Source organism: Schistocerca serialis, chromosome 1, assembly GCF_023864345.2.
Source record: "Schistocerca serialis cubense isolate TAMUIC-IGC-003099 chromosome 1, iqSchSeri2.2, whole genome shotgun sequence".
Taxonomy (NCBI): Eukaryota; Metazoa; Arthropoda; class Insecta; order Orthoptera; family Acrididae; genus Schistocerca; species Schistocerca serialis.
The window spans coordinates 113,085,974-113,111,899 of NC_064638.1; the positions used below are offsets into that span (position 1 = coordinate 113,085,974).

Consider the following 25,926-nt stretch of genomic DNA (forward strand, 5'->3'; position numbering starts at 1 on the left):
TTTCTATGATGCTTCAAAGTGTGTATACATTTTTTTGACGCACCCTGTACATGCCAGCATAAACAAGGGACATAAAAAAAATAAAATTCAAAACTGGTAATGAACATATTAATCAAAGTAACATTTTAGATATAACAATTAAAAAAATACAAAATAACAAGCACCTATTCAAAATTTACCACAAATCCACAGCATCTGACACAATCACCCAACAAACCTCAATACTCCCAAATTCACAATTACAAGCAGCACTTCAACACATGCTTCGCAGACTCAAGATAGTGCTGCTCAATAAGAAAAGCTACTGAAAAGAATTAGACATCATAAACAGTCACAAACAATGAATGCAAAAGCAACATAATCCACAGTTAAACAACAAAATTAAACATTAAACGAAGAGCCATAAACAACACATACACACACACACACACACACACACACACACACACACACACACACACTCTCTCTCTCTCTCTCTCTCTCTCTCTCTCTCTCTCTCTCTCTCTCTCTCTCTTCCATAACATTAACAGAGAATAATCTGGAAAATATAAAAGATGTCTCAAGATGATACACAGTGACATACAAACACACATTCACACATAAAATCACCACCATTTTCAAAAGACAAGGCATACACATAATATGAATAACAGACAATTCTATCCAAGAACACACTGTTCAAAAGAATTACGGGAACACTTGTATCAACATCCAGTAAGTTAACACAGTACCTGTGGTCTTATTGGAGAGTTTCAAGTGTGTGTGAAACCTTATGGGACTTAACTGCTAAGGTCATCAGTCCTTAAGCTTACACACTACTTAACCTAAATTGTCCTAAGGACAAACACACACACACACACACACACACACATACACACACACACACACACACACACACACACCCATGCTGAGGGAGGACTCGAACCTCCACCAAGACCAGCCGCTCAGTCTATGACTGCAGCGCCTTAGACCGCTCGGCTAATCCCGCGCGACAAGAGTTGCGGATCTTCACTTTCAACATATGCAACAACTAATGTCATTCTCCACCTATTGGGCATGTTATACATTACAACATCAGGTGAATCCTAAGAAGGAAGTGAGAAACACAGTGTTCCAGTGTTTTCTAGTGAGTTACACAGATGATAGTCGTCATTTGTAAACCTTGTATTCAACCAATCACATGCAATGTGACATTTTAATACAATGCAAGATGCAAGGGCAGTATGTTTGATCCAAAAAGAACAAAATTCCGCCATGTTGCTGTAGGTGTCAATGTCTCTCCATCTTGTCATCCATAGGTCGTGGACATGCTACAGGCAGAGAGGTCAGTACATATGACGAGTTGGACATGGTAGCTGATGAATTACAATGCTGAGTGAAAGTGATATCTGGCCATCTCTGCATTGCAGTGGCATATGGCTACTACCAGAAGACTGCAAGACAACTGCTGCTGAGTCCAATCAAACTGTAAGGAACAGATTACGAGAAAAGACCTAACAATTCAGACATTCTGTTTAAGTACCCCGCTTGACATGACATTTCGCAGCCTGCCTCCAGTCCTACCATTCCCATGTCAGCTGGCAACTGCATCACTGGCAAAACATGTTAGTCACAGACGAGTCCAGACTTCCTCTGGCACAATGTGATGGCCAAGTTGTGTGGAGATGCCATTGTCAGTAGTGCATGCCAAATGTTGTCCAGGAAGCTATCAGATTTGGCCAAGATTCTGTGATAGTACACCAAACAGATCCTGCTGGACCATGTGTTGGCTGCTGCGTAAGGTGGTGATCATGAAGTCCTTTTCATTCATGATAATGCCAGAGCCCATATGGTGGGAGACACGAGTATGCCTTGCACCATCTGAACACTGAAGTAATGAAATGGCGAGTAGTGACTCCTGACCTAAACCCCTCTGAGCATATGTGGGACATGTTTGACAGACATGTTCATGCTTGCCCTATTCCATCACAGACACTCCAAGAATTCTCAAGGGCTCTCATTGAAGAATGGAAATGGATAACGTAGGGTGACCTCTGTAGACTTATAAGGAGTGAGCCACTTAGCTGTCAGGTAGATAAATGGTCATGGAGACCACACACATTTCTGAAGCTCTTGAAGTCCAATGAAAAGTGCCCAGGATGACAGGGTGAGTGATTGTTTCAACTTTGTTTAAGACACCTGTCAGGCATTTCAGTTCTTTTTGCAGAATGAACAAGGATGTAATGATGTTTTGTGGTGTACTTAATTTGTGAAATATACAAGTATAATTTGATAATATACTCAGTCCAGAATTATTGCTCAATGGAGTGTGGCAGATGCCCGAAGTCATGTTCCCCTAAATCTTTTGAACAGCGTACATTCAAATTACAATGTTATGCATGTGACAGCAGATACATGGGGCAAACAGGTAAAATGTTTGCTATCAGATACAAAAGCACTTTTAAAAACATCACATTATAGCTATCAGACCCAAAGACTGTATTATACAGAAGAACAAGGCGCCAATAGGAAGACAAATATCAACTGTTCACACACATTAAAGGCCTAAAGGCCTAAATACAGCCAAACATTCCCCTGAAACCCTGATTCCACACAATTAAGGCGAATAAAAAGTTTATATGCTCCATACCTTGCCTAAGATTTAATCATGGATAATCACCAAGCCATTTTCATTGAATACACATTCAAGATAATCCTTACTGTGAATGTGATCTGCAAACCCACAGACTGATTTCATGCAACAGATCATAAAATCTCCTCAACCATTACCATATAGAGAGAGAGGGGGAAAAAGAGAGAGAGAGAGAGAGAGAGAGAGAGAGAGAGAGAGAGAGAGAATTTGAAAGTATGGGACAAATCAATAATTTTTTGGAGACCATCTCAGAGAACAAAATCACAAGCCACCCTCCAGAGACAAAGGCATGAAAATAATCAGAATTAACAATAGGAGACACATTATAATCTAGCAAGAAAATTATCATATAAAAAAAAAAGCTGAAAAGAAATCCCTTTTGAATGTCCAAGTGTCCATGACAAACATCTCACTATTTACGTTAAAAGATAAAACAGTAGAATACCATCCCAATGATTGAGCATCAAAATAATGTCACAAAATCACTTTCCCCTCACTCTTCCATGATCCCCTCCAAATAACCTTTACACCAGAAATCCAACCATGCGAATGTCTGGTACATTTTACCCACTCTTTTTTTAAAAAAAAAAATAAATAAAAAATAATAAAAAGGTAATTTAGTTTTATGCAACATTGGGAAACATATTTACTCTTTGAAAAAGCTGTTTACTCTTTATGTTTGAACTGTATCATATTTTTGAAAATGCTTTTATTGATTTGTGTGTTCTACATAATATGATTCAACCAAATGAATACCATGATGCCACAATTCTCAAGATGTTTCGTCCATACTTCCAGACTAATAACATTAACTGTGAAAGTAACTATCTGTCACGTTTTCACTGCTGAACAGATTTCGATGATGTTTGGTAAAGAGATAGCTTGAACTCTGAGGTAGAACATAGGCTACTTTAGAAAATAAAAAAAAAAAAAAAAAAAAACAATAAATAAATAAAATAGTCAGACAGACTGTGAACTAAGGCATGGAAAACATTTCTCACATAAAGTGTCTTAAAATATTATTAAATTTGTCATATAATGTCCAGCTGTACAATGTATAGTTACTTCAGTAGCACGATGCATAGATGTGCACTCCTGCCCATGCCCCTCCACGCACACTGCTTGACAGAGACTCTGCACATGCCACCATGTCTTGCATTAGAGAAGTGGAGTGGCAGGGGGAGGGGGCTGGCGGCACACATCAATAGTTACACTTACCAGAACAGGCAGACACTTGAGGGCAGCTGACATCATTACATTACTACACATACAACAGCTTACTTACTGAACATCAATCATCCCAAAAGAAAACTACCGATGTGCATGCACAGCTGTGGGTAACCGCTAGTTTATTTGTAAAAAAAATTGTGATATGAACTATTTAATAACAACAATGTAAATTTCTGGATGAACTAAGAAATAAAATAAAGGTTCAACAACAGCTCATTTATGTATGGTACACAGAAATATTCACCAGAAAACAGTAATTACACTAGCTTTTGTCCTTTCTCTAGCCAAAGTACACATATTCGCATTCTCACACACAATTACGCGGACACCCAAATGCTCACAGCTGTGGCCACTGCAAGACTGACTGCAGTTGCCAGGGTAGATGGAAGTGGCAAGGGGTAGGAAAGGATGCACGATACAAGGAGGGTGTAGGAGGGTGGTGTGAGGCAGGTCTTCTGACAGACGAATCAGCAGATGTGCAAGACGACAAAAGGGGTACAAAGTGTAGAGCATATACAGGGGAGGGGGAAGGGGGGGATGGGGGTAGGAAAGGACACGAAGGTGGAGATGAGAGGAAAAAGAGGAAGGGAGACACCTCTGCATACAAACCTTACAGCCATGACCACATTCCAGTAGTCTAACAGGACTTGCAGCAGCTCCTCAACGCCTTAGGTCCATCCCGAAACTTGACACTTGAATCCATCTCCCTCCTCACACCAGCAAACCCCACCCCCTTGTACCTTTTACCTACTCCACAAACCCAACTCCACAGGTCTACCTACTGATCATCCCATTGTGGCTGTGTACAATATTCCCACAGAATGAACCTCTGCATTTGTCGACTAACAGTTCCCAGCTATTGTTGTTTGTCTGTAGCTTCCCATCATACATTCAAGACAATGCTCACTTCTTTCACCACCTTTCCACAGTTCCTGTCCCTTTATCTCTACACTCCTTGTCTGTCACTATGGATGCAACGTCCTTGCACTCTAACATCCTCCATGCCCATGACCTTGCGGCCACGTAACACCACCTTTCCCAATATACTCCTCCTACAAAACCCACTACCTCTTTCATAATCCTCCTAGCCAACCACACTGCTAGCCACAATTATAGCACATTCAAAAGCCAAATATACAAACATATCCATGGTACTGCCATGGGTACTCACATGGCAACATCCTATGTCAACTTATTTATAGGCCAACTGGAGGAATCCTTCCTATCCAGTCAGTGCCTAAAACCCTACTTTGGTTCAGATTCACTGATGGCATTTTGCTTATCTGGACTCATGGCATGGATGACCTCTGCTCTTTCCCCCGTAACCTCAAGGTCCTTCTCAATTCAACAACCCACCTTCTTAGATGTCGATCTTCTCCTCTCAGAGGCTCCGTTAAAACATCTGTTCATATCAAGCATACCAACCACCAGCAGTACTTCCACTTGGATAGCTGTCACTAATTCTATGTCAGAAAGTCTTTTCTTTACAGCCTAGCCACCTGTAATGGCAGATCAGCGGTGGAAATCAGGAGGTGTGGAAATCAAGGGCTATTTGGAAAGTAAGGTCTGATTGTTCACAAAATGGAAAAAACTGTGAAAATTATTTTTTTTTATTTGCAACAGTTAGTTACATCTTACAGCTGTTTCTCTACATAGTCGCCACTCTGAGTTAAGACATTTGTTGTAGCATTGTATCAACTTTCCAACAGCCTCGTCATAGAAGGCCTGTGCTTTCTGTCAATTCTCAACGCTAGTCTACAGCTCAAGGTCTGTGCCAAAATGATGTCTTCATCACTAGTGGTTCATGGGAGCAGAGATGAAACTCAGGGGAGCCAATTACAGTGTGTATTGAGAGAGATCAAACACTTCCCAATGAAAACAGTGTAGGAGCATCTTCGCTGCCCCTCCAGAGTGCAGCCAAGAATTGCCATGAAGAAGGAAACACATGACAGATATGTTATGTGTGCTGCATGACATCAAGAGAAATCTCTCACCAGGCCCTCATACTTGGTGGGAGACGATATTTTCTAGGCATTTTTATGTGCTCACTGTGCATTCAGAAGCGAAAAGAGAAATGTGATGTGATCCATGCGCATGCATTATATGCAATATATATGTGCAAAGATTCATCAGATTTTCACTGTGGTTTGCATTTAGCGTCCAATCAGACCTTAGTTTCTGAATAGCCCTCGTACAATAATACCAGAGCTTTTACTGGCCACAGCATCCTATCCAGCTCATCCACAAATAGATCTCCTATGCAATTTACTTGTTTGAAAGCATGAAGCCTGTTAACCAGCCACTGACAAGCACTACTCCAATCACCCAGCATTACTATGGACTTGAAATGCACAACCACATTCTTCTTCGGGGCCCCTGACTACCTTTCATCATGTCCTGAGATGAGGGACATTACCCACATCAACCAGACCAGTGTTTCACTGTGCACCCAACCTACAAAACATCATTATCCATTCCTACTCCAACCCTGCTATGCCCCAAGGGTCATCCCTTGTAATTGACCCACCTATCAACACCTACTGCAGTCCAGTTACAGGCCTTTCTTACCCATAAAAGGCAGGGACACATGTGAAAGGAGCCATGTTATATATTATCTGTGCTGCATTACCATGCAGCAGTTTAAGGGGGCATGACAAGTAACCAACTATCTACTCGCATGAATGGCCACTGCCAAACAGTAGTACAGCACAAGCTTAATCCTCCCATTTCCGAAGATGTTGTACACCACAACATAAATGACTATTAACAGCTGCTTCACTATGCAAGCTCTCCCTTCCAGCACTAGTTTTTCTGAAACAACAGGTGAGAATTGTCTCTCCAGTATATCCTGCACTCTTGTACTCCTCCTGGTCTAAATCTCCACTAATCTGTTTCCTATCGTGTCACTTTAACTTTTGCCTTCTTTCTTCTCTCCCCACCAATCCTTCCCTGTCCAGATCATGTACTGCCTTCTCCTACACCCTCTCCCCCTTTTCTCTTCCCTCCCTGTCTCCCCCTTTATCTCCTTCCACATCTCCTTTCCTCCCCTCCTCCCTACCTCCATCTCTTATGCGCTAAACCCTTCATTTTGTTGTATAGCTGCTGATTCATCTGTCGAACAAGCTATCTCACACTGTCCTGTTTGCCCCGTCTTTGCCTCGTGCATCCTTTTCTACCTTCTTCCCACCTCTATCTACCCAGGGAACTGCTATCAATAATCAGCGGTCAATCTTTCCACAGTTGCAGATGTGAGAGTTTGGATGTCTATGTGGTTGTCCATGTGAATGTGTGTACTTTTTCTAGAGAAAGAGCAACAGCTCAAAAGTTAATGTAACTATTATATTTTGTTGAGAGTTTCTATGAGCCACATACCAGTCGGCTATAGCTGAGCTGTTTTTTTAATTTACAAACATCACATATAAAAGCAAAACTGTATTATTCCAGATTATATCCACTAAACATTACTTAATGCAAAATAGTGGAAAGTGTTTGGAACAAATGAAATAGACTGCAGCAATAAAAGGCATCTGAATTTATAAAATTAATATTTGGGCTTAACATTCTGCACAATATAATTATGGACTTTGTGCCTTTTCACATATATATTCTGTCTTTTTATGTTACAGAAACACAGATGCATAAAATCTTAATAATGTAGTTCTATCTAAGGTTAAATTTACTTTTTTTTATAAAATTCCAAAATTCTCTTATACCTGTATTTCCTTGCTTCCTGCCATTTTTCTATGCACATATCCACGCTATTGTAACATGTCACACCTCGTGAAAAATTTGGGCCATAGTGGATGACAGGGTCTGATTCTGGTATGCTGTGGCAGGGAGCTTTGTCCAACATTGAGAGAATGGATCAGACTTTCCATAATCCTTCACACAGGGTTATGGTCAATGTCTACAAAGCTGACCTAAAGAGCTAGACTTCTGATAATAAGCAGCACCTTCCACAAGAATTTTATAAGCAAGGTTGACTGGCTGAAAGGGTTAAATTCTGAAAGAATTTCACAAAGCAACTTGGAGCTCACTAAATCGAGGCATTGGTAAGCAGCCCAGCAGAAAGGTGGTGGTGAGTCATGGGCCTTGTGATGATATGTTTTAAGAATGCTGCATATACAAAGGTATAGTGTGACTGATCCTTCATGATACAGAAAGTTATCATTACACCTGCACAGAAAATTCTGGAAGAGTTCACAATTGCTTTCCCACATGTGTACATGCTTGGAAGTTTGCTTAATCTGCAGGTTTTCTTGGTGAGTGTTGCATTTTAGTGAGCATGTACTTAGTCAGAAAAAAAGGGCCTCAGAGTGCTGAGCTGAAGTGGTGTTTACTGAATAGGGTGGATTACACAAAGTCTGCTTGAAATAACAAATTCCACGATTTCCACAGAAATTTGAAGTGAAATGCTTTTGTATCTCTGGACTAGTTGATTCTGAATTGTATTTCTGTTTTCACATTTTTTTTTATATTAACAGCAAAAGTTTCTAATAGTCAGCTGGAGGCAGTGTATAAACTGTTAGTGGTGCACATTTTCCAGTTCATTCTAAGAATCTATCTCAAAGTAAAAAGACTGGTATAGGGGATTTATTACTGGTACAGGAGTAGTGACAATTTTAATCCTGCATCGCGGATTAAGGTAAGGCTGGTGACCATTATTTAAAATGATTTAATTTAGCTATGTAGAGGATTAATTTGGGCACACTAAAAAATGTTTCTGAGTATTGCAAAGAGTGTGTGGATTCTGGTTACAGATGTATCAGAAAAGACTCTAAGGACCAGACATGAAATTATTTTCTTATCTGCAGAAAAATTATTTCCTCTATTCCCAACAGTATCCTATTGCTCAAATTGCAGTAAGCTAACAAGGAGAGTCAACTTATTACAAGTTTGAGAAAATTAATGTCATTATGTGAAATATTTTATTAAATTCTAATTCTCTTTTTATAATCTATTTTTAATGCTGGTGACTTACTTGGAAAATTGTGAACCAATTTTGGATGTAGCAGGCAAACTCTGTTTAAGAAGTGTTTCCCCCAGGACATCGAGATCCTCCAATGCCTTTTGTTTACTGGGCTTCTCAGGAGGATCCAACAAATTAGAGACTGCAACATAATAAGTTTCAATTAATCATTAAATGTAAACATCAATTAACATTCAGAATCACAATGAATCACGGCACAGTGACCCAATTTCTTACACAATAGTTCACATTTACTGGTAATGCGGCAGATAAAAACATCATTGTCTTTCCCTCTCTTCCTGTTGCAGTAAGTCGCACCTGAACTGTAGTCCTGGGTGACTCTCCCAAAATCTACCCTTTTTCCTAGACCTCTCCATTCGTTTTCCTTCACCCCTCTCCCTTCCCATTGAAGCCTTCTGCCTGAAGGAAGTGGCACTGGCTTCAAAAGCTTGCCAATTACAACCGTCTTATGTGTGTGTTCTGCTGACACTTGGTGAGTAGATTTTTTATCTATCCAGTTGAATTATTAACAGTATTTTGTAACACAATTACTATTTAAATGCCACACATGTTACAATAATATCCTGTTCTACAATGGAAGGAGATTTGTATAAAATCTCACAACAACATTAATAATTTTTAGACTTTTGATGAAATACAGCACATGTGCCATTCTCTAGTGCTTATTTTAGCTGGATTATGCTTCCAAAAAATAACAGCAACAATGGCCACATTTACAAAGTAAGGGATAGCTCCTATAACATAAGATCTTATCCACAGAATACTTATGACAGCAGATGCAACACATCAACCGAGTATTTATATTGGGCTGCAGAATTTCATAAATCTGTGTTCACTGCAGCTGTTAATCCAAGACCTGCACAAACTTTTATCAGAAGATAAGCAAAACATATCTGGGCAAACGACAACAAAGCCAATATTGGTGTAAAATACATGTGTAACACCCCCCCCCCCCCCCACACACACACACACACACAAACCACAGGTGGTGGTGGTGGTTGTGGTGGTGATGGTGGTGGTGGTGTACTGCTTGGCTCAACAATACAGACAACCGTACTTTACATATGATACACAGGAGGGTATCTGTGAACAGGGCAGACTGACATTTGGTTCCTGAAGAAGAGCAGTGGCCTCAATGCCCTGCATGAAGGCTGATCTGACCTTTTAAACATCATCTAATATCATGTTGCCATGTTGATACTGCTAATGGTTGAAATCAAAGGTACACCACAGCCATATTTTTCCCAAGGACATGCAGCCCAACTGTATAGTTTAATAATGATGGCATCTCCTTCGGTACAATATTCTAGAAGCAAAATAGTCCCTCATTGGGATCTTCAACCAAGGACTACTCGGAAGGATGTAGTTACCAGAAAAAACCGAACTGGAGTTCCACGGGTCAGAATATGGAATGTTATACTTAATTAAAATAACTTTGTAACATAAAGTGGTGGATGGGCCAGTTTTGCCAATGTGCACCTAACCATGCTTGGCAAAGCTAGAAAATTAAGAAAAGGCACATGAATAGGTTGAATTGAGATATAGTGAGGATAAATGAACTTCGGTGGTAGGATGGACATGACTCCTGTTCAGGTTTAAGTTGCTATAATCAGCATTATCAAAGCCAAGATAGGTACAAAGCCAACACACACCACAGTAGTATAACTTTACATGCCAACTAGCTTTGCAGATGATGATGAGACAAAGAATTTATGATGTGCACTTCACCATCCCCCCCCCCCCACCCGTAATCTGCTACATCTCTCACTCCTCGCCCCAGCCTCCTCCTCACCCCCATCACCTGGACTGCTTCTCCCATCGTGCGCTGTTGTTTGCAGTCTGCCTCGGCAGCCAGAGACAGTGGTCATGTGTGTGCGAGTTGTGTTTGCGTTAATTTGTGTGTGTGTGTGTGTGTGTGTGTGTGTGTGTGTGAGTGTGTTTTCTAATTCAGCAGTCTTTCTATTGTCTGAAACTCAACATCTCCACTATATAGTGAGTAGCAATCTAGCAATCTATCCTTTTAATAATACTGTCATTATTCCATCCTGGATTTTCCACTGTTTAATTTGTATAGGTAACATATTTAAGTGAGTAACACTGCAAGATCACAGGTTAATGCAAATGCGAGATAGGCCAATCCAACTGTGAAATACTGGTGTATTAATAACTGGTGTTACCACCAGAATGTTGAATGCAAGCATGTAAACATACACGCATTGTGTTGTATAGGTGTTGGATGTCAGTTCGTGGGATGGAGTTCCGTTCCTCTTGCACTTGGTCGGTCTATACAGGGACGGTTAATGCTAGATGAGGATGACACTAGAGTTTTTGTCGGGTGATGTCCCATATGTGTTCGGTTGGAGACAGATCTGGTGAGCGAGCAGACCAAAGTAACATTTGACAGTCTGTATAGCTTATTGGGTATGTGGGAAAGTGTTATACTGTTGGAAAACCCCCCTAAAATGCTGTTCATGATTGGCAGCACAACAGGTTGAATCACCAGACTGACTAACAAATTTGCAGTCAGGTTGCTTGGGATAACAATGAGTGTTCCTGCTGTTCTATAAAATTGTAGCCCAGACAATAGCCCCAGATGCAGGTCCAGTGTGTCTAGCATTCAGACAGGTTGGTTGTAAGCTCTCAACTGGCCTCCTCCTCATGAACACATGGGCATCACATGGGCACCAAGGAAAAACTAGCTTTCATAAGAAAAAACAACAGCTCTCCACCCTGTCCACCAATGAACTCTCACCTGACACCACTGAAGTTGCAAATGACAGTGGTTTGGGGTTAACGGAATGCACGCCACAGTGTGTCTGGCTCGGAGCTGTCCTTGAAGTAACTGATTCGACTCAGATTGCTGAAGATGCAATATGATGTGCCAGAGCTTACGTTGAACAACTACCTCTTGGTAGCACCAAGTGGTCGTCTGGAGACCAGTCGTCTTGTGATCGTACATTCTTGTGATCACCACTCTCAACACTCATGTGCTATGACTACTATCCTACCAAGTCTTCCTACAATATCACAGAAGGAGCATGTAGCTTCTCGTAGCCTTAATATGTGTGACCTAGTTCAAATACAGTGTGGTGTTGATAATGGCATCTTTGTGGTCTTAAATGCGTTATTGTATAATTGCAAAGATAACTAATGCTCATGACCATTACAGTGTGTATTTAAAGCAAACCTGATTTGCATCCTCATAGTGATGCTACTAGTGCCATTCTTATGCGATTGTCGTGAAATTTGAATAATCATCACCTTTCAGATGTAGAAACATGCATACCAGATTTCATTTATGTCGCCAAAACTACTCCTTGGTGTTGTGATTTTTCTTTTTTGCATTACTGCAGAAAGGAACAACTAAGTAGATCAATATGAGGTGTGAGATATACTGCGAGAACAATTTGACAGGTCACTGAAAGACCTAAGCCAAAACAAGGCATCTGGAGTAGGCAACACTCCCTCAAAACTGCTGATACCCTTGGGAGAGCCGACCATGACAAAACTATTCTGCCTTGTGTGTGCAATGTATGGGATGAGAAATCATTCTTGAACTCCATAAAGAATGTAGTAACTCCGATTTCAGAGAAAGTAGGTGCTGACACATATGAACATTACTGAACTATCAGTTTCATAGATCATGTATGCAAAATATTGACAGAAATTAGTTACAGAAGAGTGAAAAAGCTGGTAGAAGGTAACCTCAGGAAAGACCAGTTTGGGTCCTGGAGAAATGTTAGAACCCATGAAACATACTGACTCTAAGACTCATCTTAGAAAATAGGTTAGAGAAAGGCTTACCTATGTTCATATCTTTTGTAGACATAGAGAAAGGTTTTGACAATGTTTTCTCGAATACACTCTTTCAAATTCTGAAGGCAGCAGGGGTAAAATACAGGAAGTGAAAGGCTATTTACAACTTGTACAGAAACCAGATGATACTTATAAGGCTCGAAAGGCATGAAAGGAATGCAGTGGTTGAGAAGGGAGCATATATCCCTGACGTTATTCAATTTGTATAATGAGCAAGCAATAAAGAAAGAATCAAAATTCATGAAGAAGAAACAATGACTTTGAGGTTTGCTGATGTTTGTAATTCTGTAAGAGACAGCAGCACAGGACTTGAAAGAGCAGTTGTACAGAAAGAGGGATATAAGATGAACATTAACTAAAGCAAAACAAGGGTAGGGGAACATAGTCAAATTAAATAAGGCAATGCTGTGGTAATAAGAATAGGAAATGACACACTAAAAGTAGTAGATGAGTTTTTCAGTAAAATAAACGATGATAGCCAAAGTAGAGAGGATATGAAATGTAGACTGGCGATGACAGCAAAAACATTTCTGCAGAAGAGACATTTGTTAAGACTGAATATAAATTTAGGTGTTAGAAAATCTTTCCTGAATACACCTGTCTGGAATGTAGCCTTGCACAGGAGTGAAATGTGGACAATAAGTAGTTTAGACTAGATGAGAACAGCAGCTTTTGAAATGTGATGTTACGTGATGCTACAGAAGGATGTTGACAATTAGATAGATAAGTCGCATAACTAATGAGGAGGTAGTGAATAAAACTGGGGAAAGGCATTTGTGGTACAAGATGACTAAAAGAATACATTGGTTGACAGTACAGAGTCTGAGACATCAAGAAATCTTCAATTCAATGCTGGAGTAAAAATTGCAGAGAGAGAGAGAGAGAGAGAGAGAGAGAGAGAGAGAGAAGCACAGTAAGCAAATTCTTAAGGATGTGGGTAGCAGTAGTTATTTGGAGATGAAGAAGTTTGCAAAGGATAGAATAGCGTAGACAGCTGCATCAAACCAGTCTCTGGGATGAAGAAGACAACAACAACATATACGTCTTCGCTCAGCAGATGATGATGAGGTTCAAAGTATATACAATGATACAAAAGAAGTTATTCAGATAGTTAAGGGAGACAAGAATTCCATTGCGACAACAGACTGGGATTCAATAGCAGGAAAAGGAAGAGGTGGAAAAATAGTAGGAGAGTATACACTGTGTGAAGAAACAAAAGAGGAAGCTGCCTACTAGAATTTTGTACAGAACATAATTTAATCATTCCTAATGCTTGGTTTAATAATTATAAAAAGAGGCCATATATTTGGAAGAGACATGGCAACAACAGAAAGTTTAAGAAAAATTATAAAATTCGAAGGAGGAAATTTTGAAATGAGATTTTGAATTGCAACACTTTCACGAGCAGATGTAGTAGACCGACATCCTTTAAAACTTTCTTACTATACTCGTCTCTTGGTTTCTCTCTGCAATTTTACCACCCCCCTCCCCCCCACCCACCCACACACACACACAACACACACACACACACACACACACACACACACTTCCCTCCAGCACTAAACTGAAGATTTCTTGATGCCTCAGAAAGTGCCATATCAACGAGTCTGTTCTTTTAGTCACCTTATACCACAAATTTCTTTCCTCCTCAGAAATTTGCCGAATGACCAAAATTTTTTATCACAATCTCTGGAATGAAACTGAAAAATTGCAGAAAAGTAGGAAAGAAGAGGCCTGAATATGATGGAACAACCAGAGAGTACTGGGGGTTCAAAACAGAGTGTCAGGCAAAGAGAGACTGAAACAGGTGAAAGGAATGTGACAGAAGATCAATGGGTAACTTAGGATGATATGATATGATAGTGAAGGCAGCAGACATTCAAACAGCCGAAATGACACATTCCAGTAGTGGTACTCTCATCACACACGAGATATTTAACTGATGAAAGGAGAAAAACAGAAATGCACGCAAAAGGGAAGGAATGGCTACAGGAGAAATACGAAGCTGTGGACACATGCATTACTGAGTAAGGTAGATGCCAACTATAGGAAAATTGCATAAAGATTTCAAGAAAAGAGAAGCTCCTGTATGATTGCCAAGAGCTCAGAGAGAAAACCATATTAAGCAAAGAAGATACGGCTAAAAGATGGAAGGAATGTATAGATTAGCTATAAAAGACATTCAAAAGTCACTACTATGAAGTGAGAAGAAAGAGGGGATTAAGACAACATGGGGCACTGCGAGAAGAATATGACAGAGCACTAAAAAACCTGAAGTGCAACAAGGGACCAGTAGTAGAAGATATTACAACAGAGTTATTGAGATCCTTGAGTGAGCCAACCATTACAAGACTATTCCACTTGGTACACACGATTTAGGAGGCAGGCAAAATAACCCCTGGATTCAAGGAGGCGGCACTAAAACCAAGTCCATAGAAGACAGCTGCTAACAGTGGGGAAAAATGTTGTACTATCTACATCTACATCTACATCTACATCCATACTCCGCAAGCCACCTGACGGTGTGTGGCGGAGGGTACCTTGAGTACCTCTATCGGTTCTCCCTTCTATTCCAGTCTCGTATTGTTCATGGAAAGAAGGATTGTCGGTATGCCTCTGTGGGCTCTAATCTCTCTGATTTTATCCTCATGGTCTCTTCGCGAGATATACGTAGGAGGGAGCAATATACTGCTTGATTCTTCGGTGAAGGTATGTTCTCGAAACTTTGACAAAAGCCCGTACCGAGCTACTGAGCGTCTCTCCTGCAGAGTCTTCCATTGGAGTTTATCTATCATCTCCGTAACGCTTTCGAGATTACTAAATGATCCTGTAACAAAGCGCGCTGCTCTCCGTTGGATCTTCTCTATATCTTCTATCAACCCTATCTGGTACGGATCCCACACTGCTGAGCAGTGCTATCTGTTTAATACATCATGGTTCCAAAAAACTACCACAAATTATTTACAGCAGAAAGGAGAGACTGTTAGGAGCTGACCTTGGGGGAAGATCAGTTTGGGTTCTGGAGAAATGTAGAAACATATGATGCAATAGTGAACCTACGATTCATCTTAGAAGACAGACTGAAGAAAGGTAAACTAACATTTACAGCATAAAAAAGACAATTCTGACAAATGCTCTAATTGGAATTTAGAGTGTAGGTTGGACAAAAGACAAGGAGCAAGAGGTTATCAACAACTTGTACAGAAGTACAACTGAAGCAATATGGGTCAAAGGGCATGAAACAGAGACAGCAGTTGAGAAGGAAATGAACCATCTTGATAAAAGGTTGTAAGATGAACATCAACAACAATACAACAAGGATAAGGATGCGTAGTTGAATTAAATCACCTGAAACTGACAGAATTACATTAGGAAATGAGACAAAGTAGTACATGAGTTTTGCTATTTTGGCAACAAAATAACCGACAATGATCTAAGGAGAGAGGATATAAAATGAAAACTGGCTATAGCAAGAGAAGTGTTCCTGAAAAGAGAAATATTTTAACACTAGATATAAAATTAAGTGTAAGAGAATATTTCCTGGAAGTATTCGTCTGCAGTGTATCCTTGTGTGGAAGTGAAATGTGAACAATAAACAGTACAGACAAGAAGAAACTACAAGCTTTCAAAATGTGATGCTACAGAAGAATGCTGATGATTATACAGATGGAGCAGATATCCAATAAAAGGTAGTGCACCGAAGTGAGGGAGAAAAAATTGTGGCGTAACTTGGTTAAAAGAAGGAATCAGCTAATAGGACACACGCTGAGGCATTAATAAATGGCCAAATTGGGAGAGACAGAGGTGGAGAGGGGGATTTTAGAGAAAGACAAAGTTTGATGTTTTCAGACTGAAGATGACGAAGATGACCACCACCGCATCATCCTATTGTATTGTGTACGCAACATTACAGTCATTACTTATTTTACATCACATCAATCTCAATAAATGAACTTATTTTGTTTTGCCTCTCCCTTATTTCAAAATCAACAAGTGTTGGCAAATGAAACAACTATACTTTATTTGATTTTTTTCTCATTTATATGTTTCATTTCCCTGGCCCAGACACAGCAACTGCGAAGTCACCTTGGAGAACTGACAAATGGTTCTATTAGCAACAATGATCAGATCTAAGTGTAAATGTGGAATGCAGTCAACAAATTGTGTTAAAATACTTCAAATGTTAAAATTAGTTTTGCAGACAACTTCTTGTGTAAATAAAACATATTCAAATTTCGTGTTTTAACAGCCAAAATGTTTGTTTAATAAAAACATCTCATAGAGAAACAATATTCTGACAGATAGAATGGTCAGCAATACGACATTTACATGCTGCTTATCTATGCTTAAATATATTGCGTGGAAAACTAGGCATGGAAGTGATTGTGATGAACACTGATAGGAGCCACTGGTGGAACAAAGAGGTTCACATGCCATAAAATCTCATCGAGTTCATCTCATACTATAAACAACAAAATTTTCAGGCAAAAAACAAAATGTGCCAGAGATAACTGGCATAACAACAGGAGCTCTCTAAAGCAGATGACTCAGAATTATGAACAGCATTATCTCACAGTTCAGAATAAGTGGACCAAGTAACTGCAGGGACACCATCTGGCAAGGAAATGGCTACAAATGTGAAAGAAATGAATGACATAAATCAAAAACTAAGTGGCCTAACACTGAAATTAAAACTGTTGCTTCCCTTCTCTTGCCAGCCACTAGTGTAATAACCTAAAAAGTATTTGCTTTAGTTCTGACAAAGGAATTATTTTATTCTTTTGCTTTTTTAATTACCTTTGTTACATTATTATAATTACTATCATTATAACAAAGATTATTTACCGCTGCTACCATAACAATTATTTTAATTTTGGTTCTGAAATGTTCTTATTTGTTTCTAGCTCATGATACTACAGTTTTGTCATTTTGCTTGATTACATTATTAGTATATCATCCTGATTGTATCTGTTTGAACTCCAAATTATAGTCACAAATATCACCAGAGAAACCATCTGAACTGCATTGTTCCTTTGTGTACAAATCTTCTAGCTAATCTCTTCACTTTAGTTTACATCAATCAGCAACATTCAGCCCTGCAAATTGTGCCATTTTTTCCTTGCTCTATAAACCTCACAACTCCTTCCCACTGACTATTATTGCCTTTTTGTCATGTAGAATTACTCATACATCTCAACATTGTCTCATTTATATCTTAATGAAGCAGCAGCAGCTACAACAGCAACATCATCACATCTCAAATATTGCATCCTTATCTCCTAAATATGCATAACCTCTGCCAGAAAATTATTTTCACTAATATCTCTACTCAAGTTATGATGTATTAGGGACATTCAAAAAGAAATGACCCAGAGGTTGTAAAATGAAAACTGCTTAATGGATCACAATTCCACCACTGACAGAAGAAGGTGTGGTCCCTGTAAGAGTGCTGAGGACTTGAGGGATATTGGAGCACACCTACATAATGACAGAACAAGTATGTGCACCTGTCTAACATCCACTGCACTCATGGCGCTGAAAACAGAAATGGGGGATTCAGAATAACAGCAAATGGATGTAGTATGTTTCATTACAGCAAAAGCACTGCAGGGAACAGAAATTCACCAAAGAATGGAACAAGCATATGGAGAAAACTGCATTGCAATTCTGATGCTCTGGTACTAAAGGCATCCATCTATAGGACAGTGGTATCGCTAATGCTGTGTGATGTTCCAGATTGTGCCTCGTTGGCACATCAGTCATTTATTGAATTACTTGTGCCATACCTGGACCCTTTTAATGAACATGCACAGCTTTTTGTACACTTGGGTCACTATTTGATGAATTCCCATTCCCCCAACTCCTTTCACCATCAGAAAACAAACCACACCCCCTTACTTTTTCTTTTGAAGCCTTCATTTCTATGTATTCAGTACAATGGATGGTCAATGCATGCAAGTGCTCTTTCTGACAACATGCCCACGTCCCTCCAGCAGCAAGTGTGGATCCTCAGCACTCTTACGAGGACATCATCTTTGATAGGCAATGGCATTGCAATTCGTTCAGCGATTTTCGTTTTACAGTCTCTTGGTTGTTTGTTCCTGAATGACTCTAGTATCATATTTGTAGGAGAATTCAGGCATTACATACTACCAAAAGAGTTCTCTGCAGCCCTCTTGGGGAAAAAAAGACGGATTTTGTGTTACTGTAACATAACCAAACCACTGTCACTTTTGGTGAAGATACTGCACTGTTTGTCTCTACACCAGGATAACTTCAAGAACCGATGGAAGAACTTAATAGAGCAAGTTTGAAAACAGGGCTCATAATGAATTATAATACGACTAACTTATAAATTAATGTATAATCAAACCATGGAGGAAGAAAAACAGCATGAATTAAAATGAAGCCACAGAATGATTTGAAGAGTTGTATTTAGGAGAGTTGATGAGTACTGTAAGGACAGAAAAAAAATAAAGGGCAGACTAAAAATAGCCTGGAGTCCTTTCAGTCAAGTAAACAGAATTTTAAAAAATAAATAAATTTCAATATGTCTGAAAGCAAAAATTTACAAGAATCTAAGTTTAATGGAAAAATCATTCAGAAGTTGAGGGTTACTTAGTGAGGCACTAAGAGACACACACACACACACACACACACACACACACACACACACACACACACACACACACACAGAGAGAGAGAGAGAGAGAGAGAGAGAGAGAGAAAATAGAACAGGCTACAGAGCCAAGTGGACTACATAATTACAACTGAAATTTTTATTCAATTCTAGGAGCTGAAAAGAAGAGAGATAGATACCTAGTAAAAGGTGAGTAGACAGAAAATATTCTAGAATGGCATGGATGCATATTACCAGAAACCATAATGTACAAAGAAATTTAGAGGATATCTTCGTCAAGCATTGTCATTGGCTTACATTGCTGCCAGGAAAACAATACAAGTTGCACCACCTATAGGGCACGGACAGTGACATGTGCCCATTTGAAACATAACAACAGAAATAAGTGGAAAAAAATGACAGTTAATTTTAAAAACAAATATTGTCATGTAGAAGAAGGTGTAATTAGATGAATGGCAGACACGAACTTCACTTAACGAAGGTTTATTCAGCACTTGCACGTACAAGAGTGGGGAGCAAACTGCCTCCGTCCAGAACACATACAGTATATATACAGCTATGGAACATTACAGAACAATGGTTCTTGAAATTTGTGGATAATTCTAGAATTTACTCGAACCGAATATAGAAATTAAAATTGTACAGTCCAGGTGAGTTTTGAACTCACGATCCTCCATGTAACAGTTTAGTATCATAACAACTACACCACGGTGCTACTCAACTTCTTCTGTGACAATATAAAGAAAGAGAGCTTAATGTATTATTGAAAATACACAGTAGTCAATCAGATTAAGTATAAATAAGAGCCATCTATTAGATTTTACAGAAATTACTATTATATAAAGGTCAGAATAATACAGGTGTTTTTTTTTCTTGCAAATAGATGTACAATCCAGGAAATATCTGCATGAAGGTAACTTTAGTAGCACATATCTATGAGCTTCAAAGGAAATGACTTTTTGGAACCAGAGGCAGGAAAATACAGTAAAAATAAAGGGATCAAAATTCTACGAGCAGTGGATTGAAACAATTGAAAAAATTTTTGTTACATGGTGGTAACTGTTCATTGAGGATGAGGCCATTGTTTTTAGAAATGTGCTAGAAAATCTCCAGCTCTTCGAATGCATGAAGCCTATGACTTTGCTTTTCTGTAAGTAAAATGGACTTTTTTTCAAAGCTTTTCAGTTTGCATCTGGAAATTACTAGATGATCAGCAAAAATGGAATTGTGTATATTAGTGCCTCTTTTTCCCAATAAATGTTCCTCGTACCCAACACTAAAAGACCTTCCAGATTGTCCTATGTAACAAACAGGACACATATCACAAGTGATTTTATAAACTCCTGAACTGTTTATAGGAGAAACTGTGGACTTGAGATTGAATCCATATTTTTTAATTAGAAGAAAACAAATTTTGTATGAAACAGGGCCTAAAGCTACTTGTGACTGTCAGAATCAGCACTGATGCCTAAAGTGGTCACCTTAGTGTCAGTTTTAACTTTGAAGACCTTTTCAACTAAAATTGGATCATAGCTGTTTCTAACTGATATAATTTTATTACATTCACCTCGTCATGAAGCTTGTCAGGTGACAAAGGTAAACTGCACAATGAATGGCTGAATGGAAAAATGTTTTCATGTGGGAATGAGGATGCACTGAACTAGCAGGAACAACTTGATCTGTATTATGTTTTTTCAAAAAATACCAAAGAAAGTCTGTTACTGTCAGTAGCAATACCAAGGTCCAAGTTATTAAGCTGACGACTGTTACTTTCTAATTCACAAATGAAGCTGATTTTTTTCATGAAGACTATTAAAAATTTCAAGCAAATGCTGAATTCCTCCCCGGGAACCACAATATATGATCAAAACATTGTCTACGTACCACGCATATGACAAAATGGCCATATCAGCAGCTGAAAAACTATTGAATTTTTTTCTAGCGTATTAATGAAAATATCAGCCAAGATGCCAGCAAGTGGGTCACCCATTGCCTGGCCGTCATGCTGGTGGTAAATTTGCCATTGGAAACAAAGTAGTTACATTTCACTACCATTAATAGCAAACAAATTACGTCAGTGATTTGCTCATCAGAAATACCTTTTCATTAGTTTGCTAGAAGAGAAATTCTTCAATAATTTTTCAGTGCTGATCTGGGGATTCTGTCTTATGCTTGACGCGTAGACGACATTTTGATATATACAGTGGTTCCTGAGGAGGATTTCAGCATTTATTTGAAATTTTTAATAGTCTTCATGAAAAAATCAGCTTCCCTTGTAAATTAGAAAATGATGACTGTCGGCTTAATTACTTGGACCTTAGTATTGCTACTGACAACGACAGACTTACTTTCGCTATTTTTCGAAAAGCCACTAACACAGATAAAATTGTGCCCGCTAGTTCAGTGCATCCTCATTCTTATGAGAAAGCATTTTTCCATTCAGGCATTCATCATGCCGTTTCTGTATCTTTGTCACCCGACAAGTTTCATGAAGAGATGAATATCATAAAAATTATTGCAGTTAATAACGGCTATGATCCAATGTTAGTTGACAAGATTTTCAAAGTTAAAACTGATGCTAAAGTGACCACTTTAGGCAGTAGTGATGATTCTGGGAGACACAAGTACCATAATGTTTCCTCGATTCCATTTTTAGGCCCTATTTAGTATAAAATTCATCGTCTTCTGATAAAAAATATGGATTCAAAGTTATCTTTCCCATGAAAAATCTCATTCATAACCTCCTATACACAGCTGTTCCTATAAACAGTTCGGGAGTATATAAAATCACTTGTGATACATGTCCCGTTTGTTGTATAGGACAAACTGGAAGGCCCTTTAAAGCCAGGTACAAGGAACATTTATTGGGAAAAAGAGGCACTTCCACTTTTGCTGATCATCTGGTTATTTTCGGGCACAAACTGAAAAGCATCGAAGAAATTTCCATTTTACATAGAGAAAAGAAAGGTCACAGGCTCGATGTACTCAAAGAGCTGGAGATTTTCAAGCACATTTCTAAGAACAATGGCCTCATCCTCAATGAACAGTTACAACTACATAACAAAAATTTTTTCAATGGTTTCAATCCACTGCTCATTGAATTCTGAATCCTTTATTTTTACTGCATTTTCCTGACTCTGGTTCCATGTGGTACTGAAGTTACCTTCATGAAAATTTTTTCTGGATTGTACACCTGTTTGCAAAAAAAATCTATATTATTCTGTCCTTTATGTAATAGTAATTTCTGTAAAGCCTAATAAATGGCTCTTATTTGTACTTCATCTGCTTGACTACTGTATATTTTCAATAATACATTAAGCTATCTTCCTTTACATTTGTTTTTAAAATTAACTGTTGTTTGTTTTTCCAATTATTTCTGTTACAATATTTCAAATGGGCACATGTCACTGTCCGTGTGCAATGGGCGGCGCAATTCATATTGTTTTCGTGGTGGCACTGTACACCGCTGGGCTGGTAAGTCTGATGATGTTCCTAGTGAGGCACACGTGGCAAAGGCTGGAACATTTTACTTTATTTTTAGCTTGAGCACAGCTGCTCTAAAATTGGACCACTCCGTTTTCACAACGTAATTTTACATAAGTAACCTTTGTACCTCATGACAATTGACATCTTGGTTAATGTGTTTTTTGTCATACTAAATTTTCCATATATTTTTTTTACACGGTTTATCAAAATTTCATTCTGATGAAGACACTCTTAGTAGGTGTCGAAACCTAGGTCAATGTACCAAACATTGATTTTGCAACCGGCTGGCTGTTTAATCCTATGTTGAAACTTGTATGTGGTTGCTGAGTAACAGCCATGTTTGAAACTGTACAATAAAAGAGCTCTTCCAAGTATCATTTACAAAAGACCTCTTATAAAATCTTTGATAGTGTATCTTTTACATCCTTCCCCCAAAAGTTGAGCTATGGTACTAATTATTATACAAGATGTGTGTTTAACGTCCCATTGACAATGCGGTAATTAGTGACAAGAGCACAAGCTTGGGCAGGGGAAGGGTGTGGGAGGAAATCGGTCATGACTTTCCAAAGAAACTATTCTGGCAATTTAGTGAAATCATGGACAACTTAAATCTGGATGGTCGGATGCAGGTTTGAACAGTCATCCTCCCAAATGTAAGTCCAGTGTGCTAACCACTGCGCCACCTCGCTTGGTAAAAGATCTATCAAAGCTCTTTGACAGTATAATATGTTTTTCACTTCCATACCCTTGCAACTCTATATCTCCAGTAACACTAGACATAAACACACAGGTACACTTCAAACTTGTTAAGTCATCCATTACAATGTCCAGCACCTGGTTTCACACAATGAAGAACTAAACTTTTACACTTCCCTCTTGCCTGAAACACAGTTGAAGCAACATATGTCCTAAAGTCTGTGAGTCTCTCAAGATACAATGCGCTCAGAGCTGACAAGCTAAACAAGCATGTAGCAGTGGTAGTGCATATGTCAGATCTCACATCAAAATTAAAGTTGTAAAAATGTTGAATGTCAGAGATGAAATTTAAGCAGAATCCATATTCATGGAGCTACGCCTATGAGCCCACAGTACATAGCTGACACCATTTATAAACCACCAAAGAACTACACAATGTCATGCTTCCAGTCAGCATTACACACATTTCAGTCTCAATAGTAAAACGTCATATAGCACACCATCATAATGGGGGACATGAACATGGGCTTAGTGAGAACCACCCATTCCCCAATTAAACTGAGGTATTATTTAGTTCTAACCACATGAGCATTCTGCCATCAGTAATCACATACAGAAATTATCATGAGTTTCTTCAAACCAATTACCATTTCCTTCTTCAAACAACAAGTATACTTGTTGAAACTGAAAATGGTGCCATTAAAACACAGTTTTCTTTCACCGAAACTGTGATGGATATAACATAACTGATGATTTGTGCATGAAAGACAGTGGGAGGAAAAGTATATCATAAAACAGTCAATAAACAAATAAGAACTCACTGGACTGTTCACAGGGTCAGTTACATTATTTATAACAATGGCAAAGAGTGTGGCACTTAAAACAATGCCTTAAGGGACATCTTTCTCTTGTATAAAATTCCTTGACAGTGTGCATAACAATAACAGAAAGACAACCTTGTACTTTTCCAGTATCAGAGGGTACCCCTATAGGTACTTTCTGCATTGGAGGGATTCCTGTAGAGCTGCCTCCAGTGAAGTCAAATTATCTAGGGCACAATGATACTTCCTGAATCCACACTGGAGGTGGGTAACAAGTTTCTTCCTATGCAACATCCAAACGAGATGCATCTTTTCAACTTAACTTGCAAGAGCACCACTATGGTCATTTCTCATGACGGTTCTACCATTTTCCAGTTTTTGGAGGAGTATTTGATAATGGATTCACTTCGCAAATCCGTGTATAGCTCCTATGACGATATGCGGTTGAAAATACCAAGAAGGGTTTCTTTTGATCCTTTATAAGGCTGATACAAAATGCTATACATATAACACATTTACCTGACTATAAGACAACACCCTTCTTTTCATGGGGCTTCTTCAGAAAAATTTATTTTTAACATATTCTGATTAATCAAAATTTCACTGTTTTACTAACAAAGTGTCTCCCTAAAAAGTTAACTTTATACCTATTCCAAATTTATGACAGTTATTGATTGTCTACATTCTGATAATATAAAAGGAAATAAAATAAATGAAAGGAAATGGTTTACATTAATTTTCAGGCTGATCCTTTTCTACATTTATCACTTAACAACCCTATCATCTGCGGTATCATTTTTTTAATCATCATCCTAATAGTACAGCTGTGAAATTTATACCTTGTTGTCACTAATATCTGGCTGTTTTTTCCAAACATGTTGTGATTTCTGAGGTTCTGCTTACCATGGGATCCGAGAACACAGCTGTTTCCTTCCAAATAAATATCAGATTTTAATTTGATACTTACACGAGAATGTTGCAACGTTTCTTGCTTTCAAAATTATCATTTGCCTGCTGCTCTCTCATTGGCTGCATAGAACCAGCAGCTGTCACACCCCCTTTCGTTCCCATCGTAAGTCACGGTGAGCACTGACAACATTGCAGCGCAAAACACTTAAGTATACCATTGGTCCCTATAGTCAATTAAATTCCGACCTCATATGGAATCAGACAACTGCAGTTTAAACATGGAAGATGTTTCTAAAATTCCACAGTATGTGCCTAGATACCCATGGTTGGCAACATAGTGTAATTGCTGCCCACTCACTACTCTCCTCCACACACTCATGTTCTCAACCAAGCTGTTATCACTTTTCCCCCTACAACCCTTCCATTGCTGCTGTTCTTGAGCAACTGTGAAACATGGACTGCAATACCTTCTGGGGAGCAAGTAATATGTTACAACAGTAACTAATACATAAGTAAAAGATCCCAATCATGGTAAGTCATGTTCTCAAACTTTCACGCTCCCTGCAATCTGTTGAGGTCTGTTGGGACCATCTACAAGACAGGTCTTGACGATGTAATTTATTCTCATGAAAACAACTACAATCAGTTTAAAATAATTTATTTCAATCTAGATCGATTTTTCTTCTTGTTTCATCTGAATGTCGCC

General features: G+C 38.8%; 1 protein-coding gene across 4 annotated transcripts in view; it reads right to left on the bottom strand.

Moving 5' to 3' along the window:
* LOC126462962 (ADP-ribosylation factor-binding protein GGA2) overlaps positions 1–25,926 on the bottom strand; it is a 131,893-nt gene that overhangs the window by 54,318 nt on the left and 51,649 nt on the right. For all 4 annotated transcript variants that reach the window (XM_050096115.1, XM_050096117.1, XM_050096118.1 and 1 more), the window contains exon 7: positions 8,844–8,973. In XM_050096115.1, coding sequence (XP_049952072.1) covers positions 8,844–8,973 — 130 coding nt within the window. The remainder of the gene's footprint in view (positions 1–8,843; positions 8,974–25,926) is intronic.